The 18,460-nt window shown below is 42.7% G+C and overlaps 1 protein-coding gene across 7 annotated transcripts in view; it reads left to right on the forward strand.

Annotated features, from left to right (window-relative positions):
- Positions 1-18,460, forward strand: part of Pard3 (par-3 family cell polarity regulator) — a 557,497-nt gene that overhangs the window by 409,909 nt on the left and 129,128 nt on the right. For all 7 annotated transcript variants that reach the window (XM_021220690.2, XM_021220693.2, XM_021220689.2 and 4 more), the window contains one exon: positions 5,987-6,223. In XM_021220690.2, the coding sequence (XP_021076349.1) occupies positions 5,987-6,223 (237 nt within the window). The remainder of the gene's footprint in view (positions 1-5,986; positions 6,224-18,460) is intronic.

Consider the following 18,460-nt stretch of genomic DNA (forward strand, 5'->3'; position numbering starts at 1 on the left):
CCTCCTCCTCCTCCTCCTCCTCCTCCTCCTCCCCACCAAAATTTCATCAGATTCCCAAACTTACGTGAGGCTTGGCATGGCAGAGCTGGATCACAGACTCCTCTGCTTGGGAGACCAAGCCAGGAACATTGCCAGTGCAGGGGCTGCCTAAACTTCTTAGCAAGTCACTATCTCAAATGCGTGACAAAGTAAGGGATGATCTGGGAAATGGTTTAGTTGTAAAACACTTGCCTAGCATGTATGAGACCCTAGATTCCATCCTAGCACCATGAAAATCAGACTGACTAATGCAAATGCCCAGGACCCCTGGCTATGGCCTTTGATGAAATGATTATCTCACAGTGACCAGATGTTACTTAATAGCAAAGTGGCTGTTAGATGTGTACTAATTGAGATTCTGATTAATATTCTGTTGAGCTAAAGAAATGTCTCATTTCTTCCTGATAATTGTTTAGCTTTTATTCTTTTTTTGTTTTGTTTTGTTTTCTTTTTCTCAGGTTGAACCTGAGTTGAGGAAAAAAAATGGCAATGATGCAAAGAATAAAATTATCTCTCAACTATAAAGCATTTTCATTTTGGAGACCCAGTAATAACCAATTTTTATAATAATGTTCTTGACTATCATAATTGCTCTTAAGTACAAGGGAATGTAATAAAAATCTGCTCTTTGCTTTACTAAATTGACATTAGAATTCATATCACTGTCTCTCTTGTGAATTGTCTATGGGAACGAAGTTATTAGAATCTAGGACTTTCCCAGGAGGATGTCTAACTTTCCAGCATATTCGATCTCCAAGAAGGTCCTGTTCTGACTTGGAGATTAAGGTTTTTCTAGGGAGTTTGGGGACTGAAAGCATCTTGGAAAGGTTGAGCTAATGTCCTGCCAAATGTCAAGTGCTACCCTTTTTGGAAGGTCTTCGCAAAAATTGCTGAGCGAGGCACATTAAATACTTCTATCTCCTAGCTGCAGATAAGAAAAACCAGTAAGAAGCCAGCCTAGAAACACTTGTTGCACAAATCTGAGCACATGAACTAGATCCCCAGATCCCATAGTGGAGAGAAAGAACCAACTGCACATTGTCCTCTACTCTCTACATGTACATGTGTGCATGTATGCACGTGTACACACACACACACTGCCACACAGGCACACATGAGCACACATTATAGGCAAGGATCACCATATGAGAAAGACCATGTGGTTCTGGTGTTCTTTTGTTTGTTTTTATCTTTGTTTTTTTTATTTTTCTCAGATTGGGTGACCTTAATTTTACACATTGTATCCATTTTCCTACGAGTTGTGTTATTTTGTTTTTCTTTAGAGCTGAATAGTATTCCAATTTATATCTGTACTAGATTGTCATTATCCATTCATTTGCTATTAGACAACTGGATTGATTTCATACCTTTGCTGTGGTAAAGCAGTAATAAATATGGGGGTGCAAATATGTTTATACCAGGGTGCAGAGAACTCTGGGCATGTGCCCAGGAGAGGAGTAGCTGGGTCAAATGGTAGTTTTATATTTATTTTTTAGATGGAGTCTCCACACTGAGTTCCACAGTCTATTTTAATTAACACCCCACCAACAGTGACTAAGGGTTCCTCTTTCTCCATATCCTTTCAAACATTTGTCATCAGGTTTGTGGTGACAGCCATTCTGACTGTGAGGTAGCATCTCAGAGTAGTTTTAGTTTGCATTTCCTTGGTGGCTAAGAATGTCGAAGACTTTCTAACATAGTTACAGGCCATTTGGGTTTCTCTCTTCCCTCCCTCCCTCCCTCCCTCTCTCCCTCCCTCCCTCCTTTCTTTCTTTCTTTCTTTCTTTCTTTCTTTCTTTCTTTCTTTCTTTCTTTCAATCGTCTATTCAATTCATTAACCATTTGTGGACTGGGAGCTTTATTTATTTGATGTTCACTTTCTGTAATTCTTTGTAAACTCTAGGTATTAGCCTTCTGTTGGAGTGTAACTATGAAGATTTCCCCCCATCCTGTAGGCTGTCTGTGTATTCTGCTGGTAGTTTCCTTTGCTGTGCAGAAACTTTTAGTTTCACATAGCCCCATCTGTTGACACGCAGGGGCATTTCATGTGCGTTTTGAATTTCTAGTAGCAATAATTTAGACTGTGTGGGTTTGTCAGAAGGACAGACTGCAGGCCTCCCACGTTATTGTATTAGGAGAACGTGTTCCGAAGTGTGATTCTTCTTGTATTAGTTGCTTGTCTGGCTGCTGCCATAAAATATTAGAGAAAAGCACCTGAAGGAGGGAAACATTGTGGTGGGAAGGCTGGAGCGTGAGGCAGCCGGTCATCACCTGTCTGCATCAAGGAAGCTGGCAATGAGTGTTTAGCTCTCCTTCTCCCTTTGTTCTGCCATCTACTTGTAGAACATGTTTTCTCTCCTCTTGTAACCTAATCTACAAACTTCATTGCAGACATACCCAGAGATCTGAGCAGTGATTCTGAATCCTGCCAAATCGACAGTCAAGGTTCATCTAAAGGTTCTTTTCACCATGGTTTATTCTAACTTCCACTTCTCCTCATGGATATCACATGTGGCACTTTCTTTCATGCAAATAATGTTAAGGATCAAAGTCTGGGCTCACAGATGCTAGATCCAGACCAGCACTGAGCTCCACCCCCAGCCTGAAATAAACTGTGAAATAATCTCATCAGTGGCTATAGAAATCTTGATGAGTTTTTATAGGACTTGCCTTGAGCCTGTGAATCACTGTAGGGAGAGTCGGCCATTTATCCCGGCGAATGTTTCCACAGTGAGTACAGGAGACCTCTCTGCTCCTCAGATGGAGCTTCATCTCCTTCAGGTTCAACACGTCCTTTCCACCACACTGGCCCTGTCCATGCTTTGTTCTTTTTTTTTTTTTTAATCTATAAGACAATATTTGGTTTGTTTGTATCTATGTACTTAAAGAAAATATTCTAAGTGGTATTACAGTTTTAGTTTCAGGGTTTAAACTTCCTTCTGTACTATAAAGTTCAGTGGGGTCAGCAAGATGGGTGAAGATATTTGCCACCAAGAAAGAGAGGTCCGGCTCCTTCAAGTTGTCCTCTGACCTGTGCACATACACTGTGGCATGTACTCACACAAACTGCCTATATATTATATTACATGTAGATTATATGTGGTGGGGATGTATTTGCCAAATGTTTTTCACTATTTGATAGAATCATGCGACTTTCTTTAGTCTGGGCCACATTCTTGTGATGAGCCCACTTGATCATCATACACTAGTATGATTGCTGAATTTTGTATATCAATACTCTGTCGAGGATTCTGTTTCTTTGTTCATGACAAATATTGGCTTCTAGCTTTTTTATCTCTTTCTTGCTTCCCTCCAACCCCTCTGTGTGTGTGTGTCTGTGTTTGTTTGTAGATGTGTCTCTTTGTGTGTGTGTGTGTGTCTGTGGATGTGTCTCTTTGTGTGTGTGTCTGTGTGAATGTTGTGTGTGTGTTGTGTCTGTGTGTGTGGGTATGTATGTATATGTGTATTATGTGTCTGTATGTGTGGGTATGTGTGGGTGTGTCTGTGTGTAGGTGTGTGGGTGTGTCTATGTATGGGTGTAGGAGGTATGGGGTTATGTGCACATGCACAGCTGTGACATTGTCTCCATATGATTTGGGTGCCCTTTCTGGGTTCTTTTCAATATATATTCAGATGTCATTTATGCAAACAGAAGTCTCGTTCAAATATGAAGAAAGGTAAATTCAATAAGACATTAAAATGAGTCTAAAGTAATACTTTACAGAAATAAGTCTTTGCTTATTTTGTTTTGGCATGATTGTACTTATGGTGGGGGCATAGTTTGGTGCTCCTGTAGCATGGTGTAGTGGTCAGATCAGGGAGGTGACAGTTGCCATCTCCACAAACTCCGCATTCAAATCCTGCCTCCGCTTCAAGGTACACATTGCTGCTAGATGAGGTCACTGCCCTGTGATGCAAAAATGAGGTTCCGGCCTTCCTTCCTGGTCATGACTTTGACCTCTCTGTAACCTCTCCTCATCCCCCACACAGCCCTGCCCCAGCTTCTGGTACCTACTGTTTGACTCACTGCTGTGAGATGTCTGACTGGGCATCTGGTTTCTGTCACTGGGCACGATGTCCGTCCACCCCATCCACACTACCCTAACAGATAGAATCCCATTCTTTACACAGCTGAATAGCACTGCTCATTTGCATCTGTACACCACAAGTTCTTTATAAATATATCCATTGTTGAGCGCCTAGGCTGATTCTACATCAAAACTATTGTTAGAAAGTGCTACAGTAAACAAACGGGTTTTCCTGGAAATTTTTGGTGCATACCTCTTGACCAGCTCACTTATTCTCTTTAAAAATATATCAAAAGACAATGTTGAGAGATGACAAAGTGACTAAGAGAATATTATTGCTCTTGCAGAGGACACAAGTTCAACTCCCAACATGCATATTGGGTGGCTAAGAGTGCAGGAATCTAACTAAGGCCTCTCTGGCTTCTGTGGGCACCCATACACACATGTAAATATCAGCAAAGAGGCACAGAAGTGGAATATAAGAATGATAATAAGCCATCGAGTTTATGTCCAAGCCTGGTTCCCTTTGGAGCTGTGCCCGTGCTGGCCTGCTGGGTGCGTGCATGGTGATTCTCAGTGTTTCAGGAGCCTCTGCTACAGTGTTTTCCTCCAAGTCTTACATACATACATGCATCCCACAGTAAGGGCATTTCCCCCCACATCCTTGCCAGGGCTCCATTGCTTTTAGATAAACAATTCAATTCATAAATCTGTAATGAAAATATTTCCCCAACAAAAATTATCAAAATTGAACTGAGAATTATTTTGAATTAGACCATAAATTATATCAATATAATTTGAAGGGGATCTGTGTACTAAGTCGTTTAATAAAAAAAATCTTTAAACCAGTAAAATGATCGTTTAAGGTCTGTTTTTAGCTTTTATGTATGCAAGTTTTTTTATTTCAGAGTTTAATTTTATGGATGACTTTTCTGTCCTTGATCCCAGGATTCCATTCTGTATGGAAAACCTTACATGAAAACCAGTATGCCCGATCTCAGATCTCCCTGCCATTGACGCAAAAGGATACCCGCGCTCATTCCGAAGTTTCACAGAACTTCCTATTTGGGTGGCTTTTCTTTGAATAATATATATTCATTATACATATACAGATGATATAAGGATAAATAATGTATATGTAATGTTTAAAAATCACTATTTGTCTCTAAAAAAATTCACAAGTAATGCCCAAATAGAGTTTGAGTATGTTAAGTATCTAAAAAGCAGTTTGAGATCATGTTAAATTAATAAAATTCCCTTGCAACACCTAGGACTTTCCTAGTCATAGGCTTTTGATCAGGTTTATAATATCAGGCATTGATTTTTACCCATGGAGCAGACCTCAAATTGAATTTTAAAAAAAAGCAGTTAGCTGTATGTATGTTCATGTATCTATGCACATATGTGCACATACATACAAATGCCAGAGGTCAATGGCTTTGTCCATCAGTCTCCAGCTTATTTTTTGATACATGGTCTTCCACTGAAACTGCAGCTAACTGGTTTGCTAAACTGGGTGGCCAGTGAGCCCCAGACATTATCCTGTCTCTCCTGAGGTGGGATCACAGGTGCCTGCCACCATGTTGGGGTGTGCTAGGGGTCAGACTCAAGTCTGCGGCAGCAAGCTATTTGCTAAGCTCTCTGAGGTACTGTGTTTTCATTTTTTTATATCAGCTCATCAGTGTGAGTTCACCTTATCACTGAGTCATATGGACACGAACAAAATGATTCTGCCTCCTAGTGTTTACGGCATTATGTGGGAATCTAAAAATGTGTGTAAATTATCACTCATAATACACCTCCCCCATAACTGCAGGAAACAAAGTGCATCTCACAGCAGAGCTTGAAGTTTCCTGTATTTGGTTCATAGAAAAGGAATTGTTTCTCCTGCTTCAGCTCCAACTGTCCTCCTTGTGCAGGATTCAAGCCAAAACTCGAGAATTTAGGGAGCGGCAAGCCCGAGAGCGAGACTATGCCGAGATCCAAGATTTCCACCGGACGTTTGGCTGTGATGACGAGTTGCTGTATGGGGGCATGTCATCCTATGAAGGCTGCTTGGCTCTCAATGCCAGACCCCAGAGCCCAAGAGAAGGGCACCTGATGGACACTTTGTATGCGCAAGTAAAGAAACCTCGGAGCTCCAAACCTGGAGACAGGTAGGTGCTGGCAGCCGTGGCTTTGCGTCTGTGTCAGTTCTCTGCTGGTTCTGGACAAGGGAGAAGATTGTAAGCACCCACTGTGAAATGCTGGTTATATTTACAGCCTTTAAAAAGCCGTTCTATCCAAAGCTATTGACTTGACACAGTTCAATGGCTAATAGATCAGCAAGAAGTTTTGAGTGCTTTCCTAACAGTTCCAGGCTTGCTTACCCTGCTCTTCATGACCTTTTGACTTGAGGACCTGTCTGTCGTTTACAGCTCAGATCAGAGTCAAGCTCAAATGTAAGCTGTGTGTTCTCTTCTTGCTAGAAGGGCTTCTGGATGAGATAATTAAATGCAGGGACATTCATTTGGATCATGACTTATAAGGTCCACTTTTGAGGTTGCATAATTTTATACTATAAAAGAATTAGTAAACATGAAATATAGTGCATCTCCTCTACAAGGGGCTTGTTAGCCATCAAAACAGCAGACAGAATGCTGATTGTATTGTAATGATTCTCTAGTTATTTAAACATTTAACTGGATCTGTGAGTCTGTAAGCACTGCCATACACTTATTAAGGCTCTATGTACTGCTGGGGTAGTTATTTCAAATGGCTATATACATATTTCAGACTTTAGCTGAAACAATCTTAGATGGATCTTTTCCCACCCCTCCCTTTATATACGCAAACACCATATGGAGTTTAGCTTTGAAGAGAATAATTCTCATTTCCTTTCATATCAAACATGTGCACACTATTGTCATAAACAATACGCCAATCGTGTTATGAAAGTCGCTTATCGCTCTCTATGGCAGCTGGGCTCTGTAAATTATAAATGGTTTTACTTAAAAGCACTGTTTCTGAGACATTTATGTGCATTAGGCTCGCCTGAGAGGCTTCTGAAACACTGACTATTTTGATGCTGTAGCTTGAGGGTGGGGTCCAACTTCAGTTTCAAGAAACCCCTGGTTGATGCTGGTCTTGCAGGTCATGGCTTTCCAGTCCTCTGCAGGACACAGTTGGGGACACTGGTGGTGATTCCTTGCCACAGTATTCTCAACAGTCCTTGCTTTACTGATATATAGCCAGTAACAGTTATGCAAATGCAGAAAGTCCTGCAATTACAGAAAGAAACATTGTTTTTAAAAAGTAACAGGAACAGCAGCTCCTGAGTGAGCACATCCCAGGGAGATTGTTCTGACCCTGCACCTCTGCTGTAGTTTACATTTTTCTTGATTATCTTGGAAAATCTATTTAACATTGACTATAAGGAGTGATTCCTCTAACACGAACACTTGGGGTCACTCCTGCCTCTTCCCTGTGTCCCCCAGAAGGCTCATGTGTGTTTTAACAGATACACTCAGGGATGTCAGAACCCAAGAATGAAGTTGTCATCAGTGGCAGTGACATTTTCTTTAAAAGCTTTTTGTCTCATCTCTGCCATGATTGTGGAAGCTGCCTGCAGAAGGTTAAGTGCCATTTCACGGCCTCCCTCTGAAGCTGCTTTCTTGAAAGAAAGGCCACCAAAACACTAGCACTGCTTGCTAGTGACTCCTGGGGGGATCTAGAAAAAGATGGCTAAGGAATTACTGATAGCAGATAAACTAATTATCTGCACATAGCTCGCACCAACTTGAGAATCAGAAAAACAGGGAAGGGCCCTTAGCAGTTACAGTTAGGGAGGACCCTCCTGCTCCTCATTGCCACAGACACCTGCCTTAAACCCCAGGGCTCCAATCCCTGTCCTTCTGCCAGACCTTTAATGGGATTATCATATTCAGAGTGCACCCCACTCCTGTTTACAGCATCTAGACCTTTAGTCTCCATGCCCCATTCTGCTAATCCCAGTCTCTAACAGGCCCCTGGCTCATGCCCACCCACAGTCCACTTTACAAGGAGGAGTCATGCCAAGCAGTATTTCTGAATCACACCTTTGACACTTCTTTCTTTCAAGCCCCTTGGCTTTACCAGGAGGGCCATGATTTATTTTTGCAGGGAAAACAAGAGATCACAGACATTCACTAATCCTTTAATGCTACATTCGCAGAGAATAAGATATCCATTAATGACTAATGGTGTTACTACTTTTAGAAATGGCCTTCCTTTGTGCCTGTCAAGCTCTTTCTTGCCCACCTGTTAGTGAATATGGACTTGCTTGGGAGCATGGCATCTCCCCATTGTCTTTCTTGTTGGAGAGAAAGCTACATAGAAAAGCCGGTCACTCTTGGGCAGTGTAGAAGCCGTTTTCTGAGGAAAGGCAATCTCGCTACTGCTACACTGCTATGAATCATTAGAGTTATATTACTTAGCTACATATAAAGATAAAATGGGACTGAAGTCCTGTGTAGGACCACCATACATCAAATAAAACCTCAGTCTTTACAAAGTTAGACACAAACAAAATGACAAGCCCACTGCATTCCAGTGAACGGTGTTAACATGGCCAATAATATAATGTTTTACTTTATTAGTGCATTGTGACCCCCCAAAATTGATAAACCGGGTATGATGGTGCACACCTGCTACTGTTGAGTCGAGGAAGTGCTGATTCATTTCATCCATCCCTTTCTCCTGATTCCTTCAATGCTCTTGTGAATTTGTGACCCACAATCTTTGGCTGAAATATCATATTGATAAATCATTTATGACATCACCTGTTTTTTGCTATCATTAAGTTGAGACATTTCCTGGTGTCTTTCTGTTTCTAAAGTTAATTTCAGACAGCGACTTGTTTTTAACGTTCCTGCAAGGTGATCTAGAATATGCCTACGTGAACATAAAGAAGTAATCATTCTGATGGAAATATGAACCTTAAAACTACCTAGACAGAAATTTCCTCCAGTGAATAATGTACAGGTGCTTGTCGACTGACTAAATGTCACCAAAGTTTGCAATGGTTATATGTTGAACTTTGCTATGCAAATCTCTGTATTCCAGGGGAATGGAGGCATTGCTAATAATCTGAAATGTACTTCTCAGATTTTTTTGTTGTTGTTGTTCATTTGAAAAAAGGCCATCCACAGAATTCATTGCTCAAACAGTTTGATGTATCTCATAGCCAGAGGTGTAGAAGCAACATGGGAAACATATTAAAAGTGTCACAATAGGGAACACTTTCCCAGCTCTAGATATTGTATGTACAGTTATGTCTCAGAATGCACTCGTGCCGCTTTAAGTGGGTCCACAGGTGAATCCGTGCCTATGTGCATGCCTTAGTCACCTTCACTTTATTGCTGTTCAGTTTTGTGCATGTTCATTCCACCAGTGTTTCCCTGCATGCCTGACTGTATCTGCACATGTGCTGGTTCCCAGGTACATACTAAAGTCATGGTACTGCCTTCTAGTCTTTTTATGTCCTTGGTAACATTTTTACTTTTTACATTACATGCATGCTAAGTAGGTAGACTCTAATCTCTCTTCTATAGGAATAATTAGGGTTAGATTTACCATAATGTTAAGACTCTTCTTACATAGTCTAGGGACTTTGAAGGTTTAGGCGTGACCAGTGGTTCATTAATCCTGTATTTCCCTGGCTAAGATGGGAATTTCTTTTGTTGGCTGGTGTGTCTTGATTGGGCGAGACCCCTGTGCCTGATGAAGCATACAGAACTTATTTCCATACTTCTCTGTGCTCTAGAAGACATTACTAGTTGCCTACATAAACAGTACCCACTCTCTTCTTTCCGTTATGGAGTAAATCCTTGTTTTACTCAGATAGGTAAGCGACAGACTCAACAATTCAGTTTCTTAGATTCCTTGTGACTCATGTGACAGTTACAACTACTAAACATTGGAAGCATCCGCACAGGTGGGACTTCCTGTAGAACTAGTTGTTTGTTTTGTTTTTTGTTTTTGTGATTTGGGAGTGGGGAGGAGGGCGACTCTTGTGATGGCAGCTTTCTCTAGCACATCTGAATTATAAGGCTACTTGGGTTTGCTCTTTAGTGGTTCCCCCGCCCCAGCCCCCACCAGATCTTGGCTAGGTGCTCTAGGTTGGGCTTTACTTGTAAAACCTGAAGGGAAAGCCACGTGGAAGGGTTTCCAGTCATAACTTGCCCAGCCTGGCTCCTTGTTGAGTTGGAAAAAGTCAATCTGTTGTTTAAGTTGCTACTTTAAGATTTCTTTTTCAAGCAGCTGGACGCTAGGTTGGATATAAGGAATTGTGTACAGAAGAGCTCAGAGAGAAGCCCTGCCTCCTCCTCATCTCCTCCTCATTCCCTCTTCTGCTTTGCCTGACCTCCTCTCACCTGCCCCTCCTCCTTTTTAAAGACACAAGCTTATGGATCCCAGGCTGACCTCAAACTCATTATGTAGCCAAGGGTGACCTTGAGCGTCTCATCCTTCTGCCTGCACTTCCTCAGTGCTGAGACTCTGATTTGCCCTACATTTTACCAGTTGAATGTTGGTCAACAGAAATACCCTTCAGCTGTTGAAGGTGCTTTTAGAGCCTAGTAACTCCCACATCCATTCTCCTATCAGATTAGAGGCAGTTGAGATCGTGAACTTGAACTATGGCACCAGGCTCTTGTTGATGATGAAGAGTGTCCTAGTTAGGGTTTCTAGTGGTATGATAAAACAGCATGACTGAAAGAAACTGTGCTGCGGTTCTGTGCTTTTTCCTCGTGAGCTATGTACTCTGGTTCCTGCCCTTCACCTGTGAAATGAGCTATCACTGGCATTTGCTAAAAGGCTTTGGAAAGATTTGCTCTATTAATAGCAAATGAAACCCTGTGCCCGGTGTACCATAAGCACTGTTTCAGAATTTGTGTTACGGTTGTTTACAAAGTGGACTTTTACTCTCAAGAGACCACAGTGTCCCCACATGGACGCCAAAAACAGTGAGTGAGTTGAATGAATGGAACTGAGGGGTGACAGCTGGTTGGGTGTTTCCTTCAAAAGTAGAAACTAAAAGGATGGGTACCCCTGACTCATCTGTGAGTTAGACATGGGGTGATAAGTTTCATTCAGGGTCTCTCAGTCAGTTTCAGTTTGTTTTTTGAGAGTTGGAAGGTCTTCATTTTGTAATTTTCAATGTAATTCATTTTGTAATTTTCAATGTAATCCATTTCTATAGTCTTCATGGTCTCTTTTCATGGAATGCCTCGTGATCCCTAACTCCTGAGTTTCTAACAACTGTTCAGACTCCACTTAGACTCTTGACATTTCTGTCTACATTAGGTAACTCCCCCAGGGGGAGAGCTAGCAGTAATTGTCAAAGATAGACTGTAGTCTAAGGCTGAAACAACTTTTTTTTGGCTCGAGTAGTAAAAGCTTGGTTCTAAAGCCATGGAATACAGCCCAAGGAATAGCTGGGAGTGAATCCTTGAGAGGATTTCGGGACCCATGGTTTTTACTCTCTTTGCTTCCTGTCCTCCAGGTAGTGAATTGCTGTTCACCTACACAATGTTGGCTTTTCTTAAAGTAGGGCATGGTGAGAGGTTGAGACAAGGCCTCATGGATTCCAGGCTGAACTCAAACTAAGTGGGCAGCCAGTGATGGTTTTGAACATGTCAGCCACCTGCCTTTACCTTCCAAACGTTGGGCCTGTGCTGCCAGGCCCAGCTTATGCAAGTGCTGGGAACAGAACCCAGGGTTTTCACATGCGGGGCAAGAACCCTATCGAATGAGCTATGCCTGCAGCTCTCTGTACAGCATCGCCTTTGTACAGAGCAAACCTCTTTACAAGCTGATATCTGAGGAATTTGTTTCACTACTGCCAAGCTGCCACATAGGCTGTGTTTTAGAGCAGTTGTCAAATTTTAGGGTGTGCACGGAGAACCCAGAGTACTCTTCCCATCTCAGGATGAACAGTATCAAAGGTTTAGTTTTCAAAGTGGGGACTGTTCCCAGAACTGACTGGGAAGGAGGGCTATAACCCTCAGCAAATGAACCCACTGGACCAACCTCTCCCAGGTATGCTGATCTCATAGGAATTTTGATCTTATAGGGCTGCCGAATCACTGTTTAACCTGGCTGCACCGGGTATATAGGTGAACCTGGTGGCTTTTTGGTGTTACAAGTTCTGCAACTGTTCTATCTTGTTGATGAAGAGTGTCCTAGTTAGGGTTTCTACTGGTATGATAAAACACCACGACTAAAAGACGCTTGGGGAGGAAAGGGATTATTTGGCTTATACTTCTGCGTAACAGTCCATCACTGAGGGAAGTCAAGGTAGGAACCTGGAGGCAGGAGCTGATGCAAAGGCCATGGAAGAGTGCTACTTACTGGCTTACTCCCCATAGCTGGCTCAGCCTGCTTTCTTATAGTATCCAGGACCACCAGAGGTTTAGCACTGCCCACAGTGAGCAGGGCCCTCCCACATCAGAACACTCCCTAGTTGATTTCTGTGTAACTGACTTATCCACATTGGGAAGACAAAGTACTCGGGCTATGGAAAAGAAAAACGTGGGTCTCTAGCATGAGCTAGTCACTAACATTTGCTCATTGTAAGCTTTGAGAGAGCTACTGATATCATCAGACACAGCTCATTCCATTTGGAGTTCACCTTGATTTTATTTATCATTTTATTAAGCCACAGTCTTGCATTTGTGATACTATCCCTGCACTTCATGCATTGTTTCTTGACAGCACAAGGTTTCTTTTCATACAAGTTACACGGTCCCGTGTAGGAAGTTTGGGAGGGCTCTGACTTGTAACAGAGGCCTGCTGTTCAGTAAGCTAGGGTCAGTAATGTTCTTTATTTACTTGGGGACACCAGGCAATCTGCATTTGTATTCAGATACTGAACTCCGAGGCAGCTCCAGCGGACATTTGCTTACTGTCATTGTGAAATCATTTGCCACCAAAAATGCATTGTCCTCAAATATAATTGAAATAAAGCAGGAACTATGCTGTTACAAACCTAAATGCAGGAAAATAGTAGGCTAGACTCCCTGAGCTTGCCTAGGACGCCTTAATGGAAGCATAAATACCATAATCATGTGCTTTTTGCATGCATTTTACCATGAAGGGAAAATGCCAGTTTTAAAAGAAAAGACCTTTGTGAACTTATTCCCCCCCCTCCCCACTAAAACTGGAATCCTGTTGAGTCAAAAAGAAGTCTGGTAGACACAGAACAAAACTAATTTTCTGAGATACAGGCAGTTATTAAACGTGTGCCCTTTGGAAAATGTTGGGTCATATAACACAATCGCATTTGCTATTCAAAAAGTCAAATACTGCTTCACCTCCGCTCACTGTTATTTATCTCTGCTTTTCTTGAAATGTGAGATGGTAGTCCCGGAAGGAGATGAAAACTACCAGTGAGTCTGTAGGGGCCTTCACTGTCTTATGTGCCATCACACCTGTGTCTGTGCCTATAGAGGGTCTGTGCCTATGGCCACCTGCTTATTTTTGACTCTGGCTGCTCATTTAGTTCTGACCGGTGCCCATGCTCTCCACCGTACCACTCCCTCAGGCTCCTCCTCAGCTCTGGGGACAGAACCTACCCACACCTGCACCTGACGTGTTCCTGGTACTTGGCTGTTGAAGGTTAGCAGCCCTCGTTCCAGTCAGCTCTGGGAAACTAATGTCTTATACTGTTACCGCCATCGTTTTCTTCTGGGAACAGAACCTTTCAGCTGTAGCACATGACATAGTTTACCTGCCAGTTTGCCAAGCTAAGGAATTCTGAGTCTCTTTCCCCTCTATAGCACGGCTTCAGTGGGCATTAGGAGTCTCTCAGCACTCTCCTTGCCCTCCGTGTCTCCAGTCTGACAAGTTCTTGACAAGTCCCTACTTCAGCCACTACCTGGGGTTTTGAACCTAAAATAAAATCTGATTATGCCTTATCTTTATTTGAGGTTATTCTATAGCTTATGTCCAAGATATAACCTGGTTGCCCTTAGCATGGGGAATTGGCTTCCTCAGCTTCTGGGTTCAGACCCCTCTCCTGTTAGATCACATTGGTTCACATCTCTTTGCTAACTTACTATCTCTACCTGGCCTCTTTGGTCCCAGAATAATGACTTTGAGACTTAATTGTTTATGGATAAATGCATAGGCCATAAGCTTGGGCTTGTTCCCCAACTAGCTCATAACTTAACCCATTTATTCTAGTCTATGTCTGCCACACGGTTGGTTACCTCTCCTCAACGTCATGAGTCCAATTCCCTCAGAATTCAGGGCAAATCTCCCACTCTCGACTCTTTCTCAGAATCCCCTCCCTCCCCACCCCCTCTGCTGGATATCTATCCCACCTTTTATTTCCTGCCTCGGCTAATAGGCCTTCAACTTTTTATTGAAAGGTGGTGCTTCCACACAATGCGTAAGAAATTCTCTCTACAATTGAGAGTGCAAACGTATAAACCTAATGACACCAGGTACGCAGGCTAGCTACGTGGCTTTTTAGTGCTACAAGTTCAGCGGTGGTTATACTTTGGTGAAGAAGAGTGTCCTGGTTAGGGTTCTGTTGGTATGATGATGACACCGTGGCTGAAGGAGACTTGGGGAGGAAAGGGATTATTTGACTTATAGTTCCAAGTAACAGTCCATCATCGCTGAGGGAAGTTAAGCCAGGAACCTGGAGGCAGGAGCTGATGCAGAGGCCATGGAGGAGTGCGGCTTACAGGTTTACTCCCCATGGCTTACTCAGCCTGCTTTCTTACAGAACTCCGCAACATCATCCCAGGGGTGGCACTGCCCACAGTGAGCTGGGCCCTCCCACAGTCACTGGTCGAGACATGACCACTAGCTTGCCATTGGCTAGTCTGGTGGGGAAAAATATCTCAATTGTGGTTCCCTCTTTAAAATGACTCCCGCCTGTGTCGAGCTGACCTGAGACTAACCAGCGCACAAAGTGAGCAGCTCCCATTCAACCAAGCTGTCGGTTACAGCTAGAGATCCTGGGATGAAAACAAAGGCTGAGGTGACTCGCGCAGCCCAACAGATGAAGCTGCGAAAGTAATGAAGCCATAAATAAGGTCACGGCTAATCTTAAAGACATTTTGTTTAATTCTTTTTGTTGATTAACGTTGCCCGAAACCACAATTTGTTTGTAGAAGTAATCTGGGGTGGGGGGTGGGGTGGGGTTGTTTATTTATATATTTATTTCTGCCTTAGGGAACACTTACATATTCTACAGAAATGTGGGGCTAAATGAAAAAAACTATTTTAGACTTTGGTAATCATCAGTAAATTGCCCCCAGCAGAGTGTTCTCATTTAGTCTTAATGTCTTTCTTGTCACAGGGCCCTGAACTTGAGGGCCTTTGATGATGAGCTACTATGCTGCTGTGGCCAAAATCTACTTCATCTGTGTGGCACGGTGTGTTATTTTAGTGTCTTGTACATCTTAGTATCCCGATTTCCATGTACTACCGCACAATAAGCCGTCTTTCTCTTTCTGGCTACCCCATTTCTCCATCCCTTCTACAATCCAAACTCAAGGCTTTAAGTACCAATCTTACTGGTATTTAGTGATCTTGGGCTGCTGTCATTTCCTCTTTTGCTCCTGCATAAGGATGGAATATCAGTCTCCTATTAATATAAATTCATGAGGATTTATGTGGAGCCCTGTGGTGAGATGCATTTTCAGCTTCTTGGGAGACTTTATGGAGTCCTGAATCCACAATCCATTTTTAAATTAACTCCCCAGATGTTCCAGGGCCCTTCCTTGGGTTCTGAAGTCCTCCCATGGATGTTTGATTACCCCATGTTCCCTTCTTCATTCTTTCCTTTTCCATGTTCTCTTCACTGCTCAATTCTGTGTATCTGCAATAGTAGCACTAATTGATTTTAAAAGAGGTTTTTCTTTTCTAATCAAGGAAATAGCTGGATTATTCATAGCTCCTTTCACCCAGCTGCATACATGAAGATACGGAAAGAAAGCAACTTCCTACATTGTTACAGAACAGATAGAGTGGACTTCCTAGATTGTTACAGGACCTAAAGATACATTTTGATTCATTATATAAAAACAGATTCAAATGTTAAAAGAATGATTGTATGTTAGTGTACAGAAATGTTCCTATTCTTTTTTGAGACGACAGGGTCTTATTTAGTTCCAGGTGACCTTAATCTAGCTATGTAGCCAAGGATGACCTTGGACTCCTGAACCTACTGCCCCTACCTCCCAATTGCTAGGAATACATTAACTGCTTTGTCTAGTTTATGAGGTGTGTGTGTGTGTGTGTGTGTGTGTGTGTGTGTGTGTAGGGGGGGGATCAAACCCAGGCCTTTGTATATGCTAGCTGAAGGCCCTGTACTAACTGAGTTACATCTCCAACCCCAGAAATATTATGTTCACACAGTCAACATTTTTAAACAGGATTTTGTGTATGGCTTTGCCTTTCATAATCATTTTTATCCCTCAGTCTTTAAATGAGCTGTGTTACTGAGTCCTCAGGGACATAGCAGTGTTCCCCTACTGTGATGGTTTATTGGTTGTCAACTCAACAGAATCTAGAATCACTCCCCAGACGAATCTTTGGGCATGTCTGTGAGAGATTATCTAGATTAGGTTAAATGGGCAGGGAAGACCCAAGGTAAATGTGGTTGATGCCATAGCCTCGGCTTCAGTAGCAGATATGTTAAAATGAAAGTCAAACAGATCCTTCTTCCTGATTGTAGTACAATGTAACTATGTCTAAGGCTCCCGCTGCCATTAGATCCACACATGGTAGACTGCCCTCTTAAACAGTGAGCCTTAATGGAACCCCTCCTTTAAGCTGCTTTTCTTTTCTCTTTTCTTTTTTTCACTCATAGCAAAATACACTAAAGTAACTAATACGTAAATAAAATACTCGAGGATCATAGAATTGTCTCCAGAGGAATTCCTTTTGGAGAGAGGGGTGGCTTTTTAGGTTTAACTACGCATACAAACCATCTGTGTATAGGGCTTACACACAAATTCTCATTTCTCCATCACTTTTACTGGCATTCATGATGACCTCACCCGAGAAACCTGCTAGTCTTGTGCAGCTCAGGGGCAGGTAACCTCACTAGGACATGGAACAAACCCAAAGGAAAAGAACCACATGTGACTCAAAACAAAACTGTAAACAGTACAAATGATACAAAAGCACTAGGTTTCTGACAGGGTACGTTTACCTGGGCCATTGTGACTCTAGGTTCAAGTCCCTGACTGCTGAATTTGAGAGGTCACATAAGTTTAAACAACGACTTTGTCACAGAAACTGAAGCTGACCAAGGACAGACTGGTTTCTAATGATCCTTTTGTCTCCTCTCCTCTATCCTGTACATGTAAGCTTTGGGATTATTTAAAGGCTTCGATGCCTTGAGCAAGCCCAAACTCTAGGGCTTAGCTGAGAATTCCTAGAGATGCAGGCAGCTCCTAAAATGCTATTCTTTCATGGCCTCATGCCAGTAATTACGAATAGTGATGTGGGCAGAAATGAATAAGAACCGAAAATAACTACATGATTCCTGTATGTTGAAGATAATAGAGGATTTTTTGAAATGGCATGAGAGGAACTTGAGTGTAAGGATGAGTAGATTTGTGTCCTTGCACAAAAATGCATACTTTGAATAAGTGTCTTTCAACTGAACCTTCAGTACTTTCAGTATTTGGTTTTGCCACACACCCCCACTCAGCCTCCCCCCACCAATTCCTTAGTGTATCCAGACTGCCTTCTAAGTTCTCTCTCGCTGTCAAGTTGGACCACAGGGTTCAGTGTGACGATATGAGATGTGATACTAAGCAGGTTGACCCAGTGGCAGAAGCCTGCCTTTCTAAGAGGTTATGATGCCTGGGCTGCGTCCTCAGTGGAGGAGAGCTATTCTGTATGTGGGGGTGGGGCCGAGTTTTGACTGGAAGGTATTTAACTAAAGTGCAAAATTCAGACCTTCCTGGGGTGTGTCAGGTGTCCATGCCTGTGACGGATAAACAGATCGTCAGGTTAAAACGCGAAGAGGTTGATTTGGCTCTCAGGTTTTGAAGCTTCGGGCAGTAACTGGGGGTACCTAGTGCTTTTAGGCCTTTGTGAGAGACCCTCCCTCACCTCCTGTCAGGAGGGCAAGGGTAACCACACTACTCGTGTCTGGGTATGGAGCAATAGGAAGGGGCTAAAGGTTGCCCTGGTGTCACCTTCTGAGACAAACTCATGGAGGAGAACCGACCCAACTCTGAGAGATTCCAGCACTTCCCAGCAATACCATAGGCTGAAGACCAAGCCTTTTAAGATGTCACCCTTGGGTGACACACACCCGAACTGCTCCCAAACTGATCAGCTAGAGTAACTGGCTAGTAAGGTCCAGGGAATCCTCCTGTCCCCACCTTCCCGGTCCAGGC

This window comes from Mus pahari, chromosome 20, assembly GCF_900095145.1.
Source record: "Mus pahari chromosome 20, PAHARI_EIJ_v1.1, whole genome shotgun sequence".
NCBI classification, from domain to species: Eukaryota; Metazoa; Chordata; class Mammalia; order Rodentia; family Muridae; genus Mus; species Mus pahari.